The sequence below is a fragment of the Alligator sinensis genome, unplaced genomic scaffold (genome assembly GCF_000455745.1).
Source record: "Alligator sinensis unplaced genomic scaffold, ASM45574v1 scaffold872_2, whole genome shotgun sequence".
Classification (NCBI taxonomy): Eukaryota; Metazoa; Chordata; order Crocodylia; family Alligatoridae; genus Alligator; species Alligator sinensis.
In genome coordinates this window covers 309,809-323,795 of record NW_005842132.1, presented here as the reverse complement: position 1 = coordinate 323,795, position 13,987 = coordinate 309,809, and the positions used below count along the sequence as shown (strand labels likewise).

Genomic DNA, 13,987 nt, shown 5'->3' with positions numbered 1-13,987 from the left:
CCCAGTGCCTGTTGAACCACCCTGCCTAGTTTATAGCAGTCCACAAGATCCCCCCTCAGCCTTCTCTTCTGGAGCCTGAACAGGTTCAGGTCCCGTAACCTTGCCTCATAGGACCTGCCCTGCTGTCCCTTGATCATGCGAGTGGCCCTCCTCTGGACCCTCTCCATGCTGTCCACATCCCTCTTAAAGTGCGGCTCCCAGTACTGGATGCAGTACTCCAGCTGCGGCCTGACCAGTGCCGCATAGAGGGGGAGGATCACCTCCTTGGTCCTGCTTGAAATGCATCTGTGGATGCACGACAAGGTACAGTTGGCCTTCCTAGCCGCCTCCCCACACTGCCGAGCCATGTTCATCTTGGAGTCAATAATGACTCCAAGATCCTTTTCCACCTCCGTGTTGACAAGAGCGGAGTTCCCCAGCCTGTAGGTATGGTGCCGGTTGTTCCTCCCCAGGTGCATCACCTTGCACTTGTCTGTGTTGAACCCCATCCTGTTCTCCTCCGCCCATCCTTGTAACCTGTCAAGGTCCGACTGTAGCCTGTTATAGCTAATACTGATGTCACATCTCTACCTAACAGTCCCTGAATGAGAATTCAGTGTGGACCCCTGAATGAGATTGGTTTCCAAAGCGAACTTCTGGTTTGCTCTTGACTTCAGGTGGACAAGGATTGGGACTGACATACCACCTGTACTGCCAGGTAAAATCTCTGGATCTGGTCCACCAGCAGGAACCAAGGTCACCTTTCTCCTTCCCATCCCATCTCTACTGAAAGAGCCCTGTCTGTGCCAGCCTCAGCCCTGTCGGGCATTGTTGTGTATAATGTATGTACATACAGACACTGTATATTTATAAAATTTCTATTTTTGGTTGGTTTTGGATTAGGCTTTTTTGGATGATAAAGATCCTTGTTTTTTTTAAAAAAGTGGAGTGAAAAGTAGTTATTTTTAAGTTCGTAATAAAATTTTATCTTCGACAGCAGTGTTGAGAGGTGAATTTGGAACATGCTTTGGGACTGGAGGCATGTCTGGCTGTTGAGGACCCGTTTCCCTTGGTTATTTGCATTCAGCCTCTTCCTCGGTACCCACCATTTTTCCAGTAATAAGGACACTGATGAGGCCAGTCCTGGAATGCTGCCACTTTCTGAGCTGGAAAGTAGTGTTTAACAACAATTACCCCTCCCCTTTTTTGTAGGAAAGCCAGGCCTTGCATGTAGCAGTGGTGTCTTCTCCATGCTAACCTGGCTGTCTCCCTGCAAATAGCATGGGCTGAGCCTGGGGTCTGCTTCACTGCTGCATTATTCCAATTTTACAGTGAGGTCGTGCCAGCGGTTCCAAGTGAACGGAAGTAACGCAGCTGGGACTCAAGCCCTTTGGTATTTTCTGTCACTTAGTGTCTGACAATAGGCAAGAGCCTGTTGCTCTGCAAACCCTTTGGTTGATGTGCAAAAGAGAGTGAAAGGCTCTTGCGCTCATGTGTGAGCAGATCCCATGCGGGAATACAACTGAAGTTTGGGTTAAGTGTCATCCTCTGAAATGATCCACAATCAGCCTTGCCAGCTCATGATTTTTGGCATAATAGTCTATGCTTAGGAAATGTGACGACTGTAGCTCTTTCTTTTATATATATAAAATATAGCTCTTTATTTTTATATATATTAAAAAGACCCAAGATTGTCACATTCCTGAAGTGCAGACTCTAAAAACAACACCAAAAATCATGAGAGTTGGCAACGGTGAGTGTGACCCCTGTATGCAGCTGCTCCCTTCCCCACAACAGCCCAGGGAGGCAAGAGGGCAAGGAGAATCAATTGGGACTTTTGGATTGAAACCTGTAATTGGAAAAGACTGGCAATTGAAAACAGAAATTTTGGTGAGAATATGCTGGGTTTGACAGCTTTTGTTGGGAAGGTTTCTCAGGTCCCAGGTGAAAGATAAAGACCCAACAGTACTGGTATTAGCTGGACCTTACACTGGGCTTGTCAGCTGTAGATCATTAGTATCATTATCCTATCATTATCTGTACACACATGAAGAGCTGGGAATTGGACCCAAGGTTTGTGATCCCTCATCCTTGTGTTCTAAACATGAGACCACACCTCCCGCTTCGAGCAACCATACCAGAAAGATTACCAAACCATCAGCTTCATCCTTTTCAGAACCTCCTCTCTCTTGCAAATGGAGGAATAAGAAAGGATGTGGAGGCAGAGGCCTGGGTAACTATTCTGAGTGAAGTGCGTGCGGTCTCCCCAGAGTTGTTTGCAGTCTCCAGCAAGATTAATTGCATTTAGTCCTTGGAACCCTATCGCGTGATAGCTACAAAGCTCTAACGCCATCAGGTCTGATTAGACTCATGTAAGGAACAATATGATGGGGTTGTCTGTAATAGCAAGGGAATGGACCGGATGATCCTGGAGGTTCTTTTTGGTCTTATGCTCTTGTTCAATTCCCCTCCTTGTCTTGCCTTTATTATGCAGTTCAAAGAGAAGCAGCATCGATCAGTTTTTACCCCAGAATATGCATTCAGTACATTCATTTGGAGTTAGGAGCCAGGCTGCTGTGCCAATTAGTTGACAACTAACCAACATCTGTTAGTGGGAAATGACATGGGTTACTGGTAACAACCCCCCCAAATCATAATCTTGCTCTTAACTGATGGAGATCTGAGAAGCCTCAGAGCCAAGGGGCTTATTAGTGTCATGGAAGAAACCCCCAGGATAACATAGGGTTGCAAAATTGGGCTCTTTCTTCACATGAGCACTGCAATGGAAACCTTTTGATTGGGTTCTGCCTTGTGTTACACTGGTGTAAACCCAGAGCAAATGTATCAAACCAAAGCAAATCAAGTTTTAGTGGTTCAAACCAGAGTTGATTTTGTCCCAACTTTTACAAGTTAGAGCTACTTCTGGGAGGGTGAGTTTGGAAACCTGAATCTTACTTCATTGAGAATTAGAGGCTTAAACACTTTTAAAGCCCTAGCTCTTCAGTGTTTGCTGTCAGATTCAAGAGAACCCCCCCCCCAAACACCCAGGTCCAAGTGCCTGGACCTCAGACCACCCTCCAACCCTAAGGCCCCTTAAAAGTACTTGCACGCAATGGCATCTATTTCTTGGTTTGCTACTGAAGTTCCCCAGGATTTAGGAAGCTTTGATTCTACTTCTGCGAGTGGCCAGAACTGCCATCTTGGCAGGATGGAGCAGCACCATGCCCATCACATGGAAACCCAAGGCTATGTATCCCTGTGTCAGTCATTCATCTGGGAAAGGAAACCTTAGCTCCAACCTCTGCCCCAAGGACTGTTTTAAAGTAAAGCTCCATTTAAAATACTACTTAGAGTGTTTAATAAAGTCTAATAGAGAGCCTATAAATACCATTGGGCTAGAAAGGCACATTAGTACCTTTAAAAGCCCTCCTCCATTCCTGCATCTCCAGCCCAGAAGAAACCCACAGATAAACTCCCTCCTGCTCCTAGATTTCCAGCTTTCCACCATGGGGAAGTTATCAAGCCAGCTGTTATCCAGCTCAGGGAAGACTCCAGATAAACCCCTCTACTGCTGTTGTTGCTTCTCCAACTCTTCATTTCCTCTAGAAATCCCTACAGCTCTTTTCAAGGGCCCCAATCATCCTCTGTTTAGCTGTCCTGCTCCCTTAGACTTACAAATATCTAGCTTTTTGCTCCCTCTTCCTATTTGTTAGGCTCATGCACTGCCCCTCCCTTCAGATCCAGATGGATCACACCTGGGAAGCCAGAGGTCCTTTGCTTAAAAGTCAGTGCCCAGCACAGTAGCTGATTTGGGTGATTTCAGTAGTGTTTCCTGGGGGGGAAAAAATTCTGCTTTTTTTTTGACAAATGAGTTGAAGACCTTTCTGAAGGTGAGCTAATACAAAAGAGCATCTAAGAAAAATGTTAGTGGCTGGGTAGGTTTATGAATGTGCGGCAATGACTCATGCATTCTTCACGTCAGTCTCTGAGGAAAAGAATAGTTCAATGGTTAAATCACAATTTTAGGACTAGTGAGAGCTGGGTTCAGTACCTAGGAGATGTATTTGTTTGTAAGCCAGAGGCTTAAAGTTGTCCTAAACAGCAGAATACTGCACAAGCTAACTTGCAACAATCACTTGTGCTGTTACTTGCTTTTCTGGGAATTGGGGCTTGCTCGGCAGTAAGAGCCAAAGAGTTAAGACCTTTGGCTTCCACTCTTAGCATTGCCCCTGTCTGAATCTGCCCAGCAACCTTCTGTCTCTTGGCTCACCATTTAGTTATAAGAGTATAACCATACCTGTGCACCTCACAAGGAGATGTGAGATTGTTGGAGGGACTCCTTTATTCAGAAGTCTTCTCATTATATGTAAAACAGGGCAGATTCCAGTCCCTGGCTTGAACCTTCATGTGAAGAGTATCCATACTGTGCTGTCTGCTTCCATGTTGAGGGGAGAAACTCAAACTGAAATGTATGCTACAGCAACAAAGTGGAAACCCATGATGGAGTCAGACACACCATGGCTTAATGTCTCACCAGTGCTACAAGTACCAGTTCCAGATGCTCATATATAACAGTGTTATTTCTTAACGACTTGTGTGTGCTTTCTCTTTGTCTAGGGACAGAAGGTGCACACAAACTGGCATAAGTGATCAGAAACCAGTTCAAATTTCTAACACAACGGAAGTTCAGTGAACATAAACTGCTTTCAAAATGGCTGAAACTGGTTAACGATAAACCTGGATGGATGTAGTATCAGACTTAACTGATTCAGGTTAAATCAGTTTATTGAACTTCTGTTGCAGATGCCCTCTGGATTAAAGTAAATTCAGTCCCCAGCATCCCAGGATGCTTTGCACCTCCCTTTGCAGGGTGGGCGGGCTAGCTTTGGCCCAAGCTGTCTGCTCCAGCCCAGCAGGGCGGTATACTCTAGCCCCCCCTGGCTTCTGGCCTGAGCCACTGCAGGCACGTGGCTGCATTTCCAGAATGGGCAATGTATGTCTGTTCACTTGCTTATTGGTTCAATCTATACCCCATAGACTAACCTGTGAAGATTGAATTGATTCAGCCTCAGGATTTTTGATTGTACTTAACCTAAGTGGTCTTAATATATTCAATGCCTTTATGTTCTGGCAATACTGTTCTCTGGCTCATTCTTTACCAGAGAAATAAGAAAAGCAAAAAAGGGAGCATATTAGAAGTGTTCATCACATTGCACTATAACACATGCAGGGTGGGGTTACTGTGGAATAGCCTTGGTTTACTTCAACAATTAGTCTGTACGTAATAGGTCATTTGTCATCCTCTGAAGGTCACATGTGTTGGCATCTTACACCTGTGCTGTTGGGATCTATCAGGAGCCCGAACCAACACTTGTATCTACTCTATTGATCCTTCTTTTTCTTCTGTTGCCAAATCAGCCTGGGTGCCAAAGGGAATGTTTGTAAGGAGGGCCCAATCCTTTAAGCTACCATATTGGAGCTTTAGGATTATTGCTAGTTGCCATGAATTAGAGCAGCCTGAAATCTAGTTATTAACCAAAGGCAAGGGAGGATGAGGACACCGTTGCTGAACCTTTCCTGGCATGTTCTGTGTGCTCTCCACCCCACCAGTGCATCCAGATGGGCGTGATTTTTTCTTTCCCCCATTCATTTTTATTAATTTTGTTCAATCAAAGTGTGCCCGGGCATTCTCCTGGCCTCTGTGCAGCGTGCCTGTGACTGGTGCTCACTGCATGCTTTCAGGGGTCCCTTCTATTTCCTGGGATGAGCCCAAGGGGAAGGGGCTGTGGTTCCCTGCCCTCCCCACCCCCAGCCCTGAGAGGGTTTATCTCACTGGTGGCATTTGGGGTGTCACCACCCTTGAAAAATGGGCTCTGCTATTTGTATATTTAATTTTGCTTGTGTGTGTAGCTTGACAGCTGATGTGTTGTCTTTATTGCAGGTGTGTGGGTTCCATGCTGATAAGGGGACTTCCGTCTGTCATATAAACCAGCATGGAGCCCCAGGCAGGCATCTTATCGGAAGGAAAGATGAGAAACGCGCTGCTGTGGATCGGTGAGTAACTTTTGGACTTTTTCTCTTGTGAAGACTTCCCTAGAAGGCTGGTCTCACAGGGCTGGGAACAGGAGAGGGCTTGCAACAGGACGTGTACCAGGTGTTTTGGGGTCATGTTCCATGTGAAAGTAGAATTACGTACTCTGTGACTGATTCAGCATTGATAAACCTTATGCCAGTTTATTTCTAATGCATGCCCCTTTCTTTTGCAGGCTTGGCCGTTTTGCTGCAGTTGCAGCTGGGGAAGAATATAACATCTTTTTCTCTTTGTGGAGCTGATGAATATTCAGGACAATAAGCCTTTGTCCCATGAGAGAATGGGAGAGTTAAGCCTGGGGGAAATTAAGCGAACTGGTGGGATCGTTGGATCTAAACTTCAGCTAGTGGAAATCAGTTTAGCAATGTCAGCTCCAGTGAGCTATGTCCATTCACACTAACTGAAGATCTGATCCAATTGTTCTCCTTTTTATACTTTACTCCTCCCTTTCTTTCTTCCCTCCCTTTCATTTTGCAATAAATGATCTGTGAGTTGAAGAATGGGCAAGTTGCTTTGGTGGGGGAGAGCTCTGCATTAAGAAGGAATAGGGAGGAACAGAACTAGTAATGCTTGGCCCTCTCTACTAATTATGCTGAGACTTAGTCTCCAAATAAGTAAGATTATCCTTTGTGCAAAACCCTTGGTCTAGTGCAAATATGTAATTTCAAGCTGTTCTTTGCGAAAAGGGAACACTCTGACCTTGGGTAATACCTAAGGAAAAAACGGTGTCCTGAAATATTTGCCAGGAGGGTGCTTTAATGGAGCAGGTGACTGACTTGGAGATAGTTGTGTCGGTGGAAAAAATACCGTTTAGGGTGCAACATTGAATAAACAGAATTCTGAGGTTCAATTAAACTGCCATTCCTAGTGAGAACTGGTGCATCTATGTACATAGTCAGGAAGAGTGAGGGAAGAGGTTGAATTTTCTTCCTCTTAAGCCGATGGAGCTGCAATAGTGTAAGAGGAATTACCCCTGACTAGTATGAACACTGGTGAGAGTAGAATCAGTCTTCTGATTGCTCCCCCAATGATTTCTCAAGATCACCACGCAGGAGACAGGCATTGCTTTCTCAAACTGCTCCGATTCACTTGTCTCCTAGGCTCTGCCTACAAACTTGTGTGCTACTTCACTAACTGGGCCCAGTATAGGCCAGAACCTGCCAAGTACTTCCCAAACAATGTGGACCCCCATTTATGCACCCACTTGATGTACGCCTTTGCAACGATGAATGAAAATAAGATTGCACCCTATGAATGGAACGATGAGGACAGACTCTTTCCAGCATTTCAAGCACTAAAGACAAGGTCAGTCCTCTCCAAAGTACAAGACATGCCATGGTAGGGGGTCAGACTCGATGATCTGCTCAGGTCCCTTCCGACCCTACTAACTATGAAACCTAAAACAAACAGCAGTGGTGTCGGACGAGATTGAGGTAGGAGTCTTTTTTATCAGTTATGATATAAGAATGGAAGAGATGCAATAAAGGATTTCCTTGTTGTAGAACAGAAATTATATAAAAGATAGAATGTAGCAGTGCTTTCGTTAAGGGCCCCATTTTGCAACTTTGATGAGACTTTGCTTGCAAAAGTAATTTTGTTGACTTCAGCAGGCTACCAATATAAGTGTGCATCTGCATTAGTCAGATCTGCAGGTCTGTCATACCTTGCATTTAAACCCCTCTGTCACAGTATAGTGGCTTGGATGATTTATGTTCCCTGTGGCTGGAATGTGACGCTCTGGATTCAAGTTCGGGTTTAAAGATTTTGATTAATGCATAAAGCAATTGTTGAATCAAGGAGGAGGGGAGCGTGTGCCGTTGAACTTGAACCCAAGGGATGTGGATTTAAAGCCTGGTTTTGCCACAGACTCCTTTTGACCTTTGAGAAGTTTCATAGACATTAGGGCTGGAAGGGACCTCGAGGATCGTCAAGTCCAGCCCCCCGCCCCAGGGACAGAAAGTCAGCTGGGGTCAAAGGACCCCAGCAAGATCAACATCCAAGTGTTTCTTGAATAAGTGCAGAGTAGGTGCCTGCACCACATCTGGAGGGAGTCTATTCCAGGTCTTGGGGGCTCGGGGGCAAAAGTTGTTTGTTCTTTCTCTGCTTCCTATTTCCATGCATAAACTGTTTATTATGCATAAACTATTTCCATGCATAACACTCCCCCTATTCCATCTTTTATCCATCCTGCTTGTTTGGGCCATAAACTCTTTAAGGTTTAGGCTGTTTCTTGCTGTGGGTTAGTACCGTGCTTGGCACGGCAGGGTTCTGGGGCACTAGTGTGATGGATAAGCCAGGAAGAGGTGAATGGATTTTTCTCAAACTGAAAAATGTTCAAAACTGAGCAGAGGCTCAGTCGTCACAAAGTGACTGCTCCTGCTGACCATTCATTTTGTTTTCTTTTCTTGTGTCACAGCAATGACAAGCTGGTCACCCTGCTGGCCATCGGCGGGTGGAACTTTGGCACTCAAAAGTAAGAGCTCTTCTTTTCGCTGCAGCCAAATAACGAGGATGATGGGGATGCCAGGGGCCTCACAATATACAGCCTCCTCCTGCTCCCCTGGAGTCAGCGGGAGTCTTGCTATTAACATCAGCAGGCATGAAACTGGGTGGCCAGTGATCGTTGTAAGGGTAGTGAAGGATACTGGATGCAAATAGTTGTAGCTGATTAAAAATTGGTGATAGCTGTAAGGCTAGTGAGAATACAGGGGAAAATTGGGTATGGTGCTTAACTAGGAAATAAGTGACATGATGAAGTATTATCCATGATGCAAATGGAAGGTGATTGGTGAGGATGGAAATACAGGAGATGTATTGAAATGATAAAGTTGATGTTGCTGGAGCTGGGAAATTTTTTCATTTGAAGCCTTTTCTGTGAAAAGTGCAGGTTTTGTTAGTGAAATGTATTTAAATTTCACTGAACTGATCACTTAAAAACAAAAAAAATCCCAATTCATTTCCATTCAATGTCTTGATTTTTTTTTTTTTCCAATTGGGAGTGACTTTTTGATTACATTTACCCGTGATTATCATTTTTTTTCAAGCTTAACAAATGCTCAAAATCAGAATGAAATGTTTTGCTTCAGATTAATTTTTTGTTTTGCTTTCTTTTTTTCCTGAAAGATCCTGTAAACCAAAAAAATCTTTTTCTTTTTTTTGCACAGCTCTCGATACTGCAATAGTTGGGAATTTGAATGGGAATGTGGTAGCATTAAACAGAAAATAATGATATAACAATGATGTGATAATTCAGATAAGGCCATCTGCAATGTCTGTTAATGTCAGTGCGAGTCCTCCATTGACTTTATTGGCTATTGGGTCATGGAAATAGATATCAGTTAGAGTGGTATGGGATAAGGCAGTCATATTTATAAAGCAAACGATGAATCTGCAATGGTATGCATTGACGGGGAGTTTGTCTACCGTTGCCTGAGAATTGTCTTTTCCCCAGGTTCACTCAAATGGTGGCATCACAAGCAAATCGTAAGACCTTCATTGACTCCGTGATTGCGTACCTCCGCAAATTTGGGTTTGATGGGATCGACTTGGATTTCGAATACCCGGGTTCCCGAGGCAGCCCCCCTGAAGACAAGCATCGCTTCACCATCTTGATTCAAGTGAGGAACGAATGGGCTCTCTCAGTTACTTTTTTATGGCATATAGACAGATAATCACGGAGCTGAACATCAGCTGTTCTTGCTCTAGTGCTGCGTGATCATGCTGCTTGTCTATCTTTAGTGCCAGGAGACCAGAAATTGTAGAAATAAAGTATCAGGATTTGTTTAAGACATCTGGTTTAAGGACTTTGGGCTACCGAGACATGGAAGCAAAAGTCAGGAGATTACGGAGCTTGTGAAAAAGAGGCAGCAGATGAAATGTTTCCACATAGATACTTACAGCTGGACAGGAACAACTTTATAACTGGAGTGACTAACACCATGCTCTCTCATCAGGAAATGCTGGAAGCCTTCACAGCTGAAGCTGCAAGTGCCAACAAGCCACGTCTATTGATTACAGCAGCAGTATCTGCTGGGAAAGCAACTATTGATGCTGGCTATGAGATTGCTGAGATAGGGGGGTAAGTAGCTTGGTTACCACATTGTGTGTAGTATGTTATTGGCTGGGTGCTTCGCTGCCTTGACCCTTGTGCCATGATTTACACCTGAGCCGCATGGGTGTGTGCCTAAACCCCCATCTATAGTACTCGCACTCCCCTCGCACAGGTAACTGCATGAGGCACAAAATGATAGGGATTCAGCCCCTTATCTGAGAGCATTGTTGCATGGTTCATTGTGTGTTGACTGACTAGTCCAGATGGCAGTGCCTTTCCTCATCACTGCTCTTGCTTAAATTATACCAGGCTCCTGGATTTCATCAGCGTGATGACCTATGATTTCCATGGAGGCTGGGATCCAGTCACAGGACACAACAGTCCCTTGTATCAAGGCTGCAAGGACCAGGGTGACTTCAAGTTTTTCAACTGCGTAAGGAAGTAGACCGTAAACTCCACTATCTTCCCCAAGAAGATCATGAGATGATGAGCAATGAGTGTAAGTGTCTTTTCTTTTGTGTCTCTGCAGAAATATGCCATGGAGTACTGGAAGAACAATGGCGCCCCACCTGAGAAGCTCATCATGGGTTTCCCCACCTATGGGCGCACCTTCAGGATCAGTGGCACGGACCGTTGTGTTGGAGCTCCTGCATCTGGGGCAGGCTCTTCTGGGCCCTACACCCGGGAAGCTGGCTTTTGGGCATATTATGAGGTAGGAAACGTGAAGAAATAGGATTTTTGTGGACCAGGTCTTGAAGTGGTATCAGCTCGTGTTTTTTTGGCTCTTATTCTCATGTCAATCTAAGATGCATCAGTGTAAATCTGGGGGTGCAAGGAGACCTGGGTAAATCTGTACTTGGGTACTTCGAAGAGTGTAGCTGCTGCAGCATAGATCTCCATGGGGGCTGCAAAAGCTGGGTAGATAGGTTGATTCCAGGCTGCCACGGTGACTCTAATAACAGGATTTTAGGATAGCTAGTTTAAAAGAAGCTCGAGCATGCCTATACAAGCTTCAGCCTATTGTTTAGATGCATGCTCTGATCCCTTTACTCTGTATATGAAAATCAGGCCTGTTGACTCTAATAGAACTTTCCAGCTTAAACCTTACTGCATTAGCAGATGCCTTAGTAATTCACTTGTGTATCAATCACTGATCACTTTTTCATTTAGCATGTTGGTTGCTGGGTATCTGTCTCTTGCCTAAGATTTTGTTTCATCTATAATGCGAGAGAGTTCTCTTCCCACTCATACTAGTGGTATGCTGTAATAGTGCTACTGGGTTATATCTTCACAACTGGAGGAGTTGCATTCAGCTCCTGTCTTGAAGGGAAAGTAAGGCAAAATACTTTATGCCACTTTTTTCTGAATTACTGAGTCCAAAGCAGTTTCTGATGCAAATTAGTACAGGTCTGCTCTTCTTTGCGTCTGTGGAGATCAATGAGCAGTTCTCCAAGGCAGGGGACTGATAAGAGCATAGCGGTGACCTGGCCATACCCCGTCCTGTTGGCAGTACACCTGACTGCTGGGTTTGTGAGGTGGGTAGGTCTAGATGTCCATTACTAGTGGGTACTCCAGTGTCAGGGTTAATTATGCTGCCAGATTGGCACAATGAAGGTTAAATAGGACAGGAGACCTGTTCCTTTGACTTGGCATTCTGGCTCCTGAATGAGGGCCAGTGCATGCTAAAACAATGCTGTTTTGTCAGATTTGCACCTTCCTGAAGACCGCTCAAGTACGTTGGATGTGTGACCAGCAAGTCCCATATGCCTATAAAGATAATGAGTGGGTTGGATTTGACAATCTCTGCAGCTACCGACACAAAGTAAGGCTTTAATGTTCTAAAGTGACCTGTATGTTTTACTGCTTCTGCAACTGCAAAACACTTGGCTTATATCCCATGCATCTTAGTTCTTCTTGTTAAAATGTGGACATGTACCATCTTTATTTGCATGCCACATGCCCCCAAATAAGGTTTACACCTTGTTTGTTCCCTACAGAGTTAATGATTTCAGTTCTTGTGTTGAAATTCTTGGAGAACACAGTTGAGGGCTGTCTTGAGTAGTTTTATGATGTTTGCGGTAGGTCCAATACTTGAAGGATAACAATTTTGGAGGAGCCATGGTCTGGGCAATTGACTTGGATGATTTCCTGGGCACTTTCTGCAATGAAGGAAAATATCCTCTGATAAGTGAGCTGAAGAGACTCCTTGAAATGAATGGTAAGAAGACGGGAATAAGGATTTCTGGGCAATCTAGTTACAAAATTCTGCATGGCTAAAACCCAGGACTGGGTGTGGGAGAGGAGAGGAAAAATGAGGAGAGCCTTGACATGTTTTAGTCCCAATAGGTGAATAGTGAAGACACTCACTTAGGTCTTACGCCTCCTGTCACCCAGAGTGGGTTTGGACCTGCATATCTCTGACTTCCTGAACCACCCCACTAGGTCACAGGTTAGGTATGATCTACTACCATTTCCAGCCATTCTTTTGACCTTGGCCCTTGGGCAGCCAAGGTGGGGGGTGATGCATGTATCCAGGAGGAAGAGAGCATTTTAAAGGAGGTATAGCTCAGTGGGATGGATGGATGGATGCTGCTCTGGAAGAGAAGGAGTCCTGGGCTTTAGCATGGACCCAGTGGCACAGAATCTTCCCTGCTGCCTTTTCATTCAGTTTATTCATTGACTATGAAATGCAAGGCACAGCAGTTCAGCCCAAAGAGGAGAGCTCTTCCTTGTTTTTCCAGGACTTATGGTCAAGTTCACATAACTGTACCTACCCAGACTCTGCCTAGCCTACTGCACATGCTCAGTAGCCATGTAGACAGTTAGACATCCACTTTGCACAGGTAACAGAATCACAAGCTGCCCGTATGTACCAAAAATGCTACTTGCACAGCTTGCAAACTGTCATTTGGGGCATTAAGTGAAACAGGAGTCTGCCCACAGACAGCCACAGGAGAATATGTGTGTGGTTAAGGTTTGTCTGAACATGTGATTCTTAAAGCACCAATGATTGATTGTTCATTTTAGAGCCAATTGATCTAAACTGCCATGAAGACATCCCTGATGATGACTGTGGTTCATGTGGCACTGTTTCACCTGATCCAACTGATCCTTCTTCACCTACAACAACACTTCCACCACCTACACCTGAGAAACCAACAGTCAATCCTGGTGATAAGACATTTTGCAGTGATAAACAAGATGGCATATATGCTGACCCTGCAGATCAGGCATCCTTCTACCAATGTGCTGCAGGCACTTCTTACCACTTCACGTGTGCAGGTAGCCTGGTCTATGATGAGATCTGCAAGTGCTGCAACTATCCCTAATATTAACACCAGCCCCCAAGGTTGCAACGTTGGTAACCTCACGAGTCCCTCTGGAATCCCCCTATCTTTATAAATAAAGCCAGCAGGCAGGGATAGAGCATATATGTGTGTTGTCTTTCTTCTTTGTGGTATTTGATTAGTGACCCTGTTTTAACAGCAACAGAAATAGTCATTTTGCATAATGTCTTCTCTGCTGTTGCATCACAAAGTATACACCACACTCTCAACCTAGGCAAAATCTGGCATGGTCGGGCACTTTCCAAGGTGTAGGCTTCACCTAGGGTATGTGTTTGATTCATGTCACATTAGTACTTGCACAGCTCTATGGATGCTCTTACAGCTGTAGATACTGGTATAAGTATTGCTCATTAGCTACTGTAATTTTGTAGGCCTCGTCCTTAGGGTTGGATTTATTTCCCTTTCTAACTGGTGTGAGGCCACATTGGGGAGGTGTAGTCCATAGCTCTAACTTTCTTCCAAGAACAAATCACTGCAGCTAGAATCAGTGATTTGGAGCACATTTCATGACAGGTGAAT

General features: G+C 44.7%; 1 protein-coding gene across 2 annotated transcripts; it reads left to right on the top strand.

The window, feature by feature from the left end:
* Nucleotides 1-3,794: 3,794 nt before the first annotated feature.
* On the top strand, nt 3,795-13,544 carry LOC102379683 (acidic mammalian chitinase-like). 2 transcript variants are annotated; one of them, XM_014520596.1, is made up of 12 exons: nt 3,795-3,869; nt 5,921-6,033; nt 6,246-6,275; nt 7,171-7,375; nt 8,487-8,543; nt 9,522-9,687; nt 10,024-10,148; nt 10,431-10,554; nt 10,651-10,833; nt 11,827-11,943; nt 12,204-12,339; nt 13,149-13,544. In XM_014520596.1, the coding sequence occupies exons 2-12, from the start codon at nt 5,973-5,975 to the stop codon at nt 13,448-13,450; spliced, it is 1,506 nt and encodes a 501-aa protein (XP_014376082.1). In that variant the 5' UTR covers nt 3,795-3,869; nt 5,921-5,972; the 3' UTR covers nt 13,451-13,544. The 2 variants fall into 2 exon arrangements, with proteins under 2 accessions (XP_014376082.1, XP_025061653.1); XM_025205868.1 differs by lacking the exon at nt 3,795-3,869 and adding an exon at nt 4,433-4,448.
* The last annotated feature ends 443 nt before the right edge of the window (nt 13,545-13,987 follow it).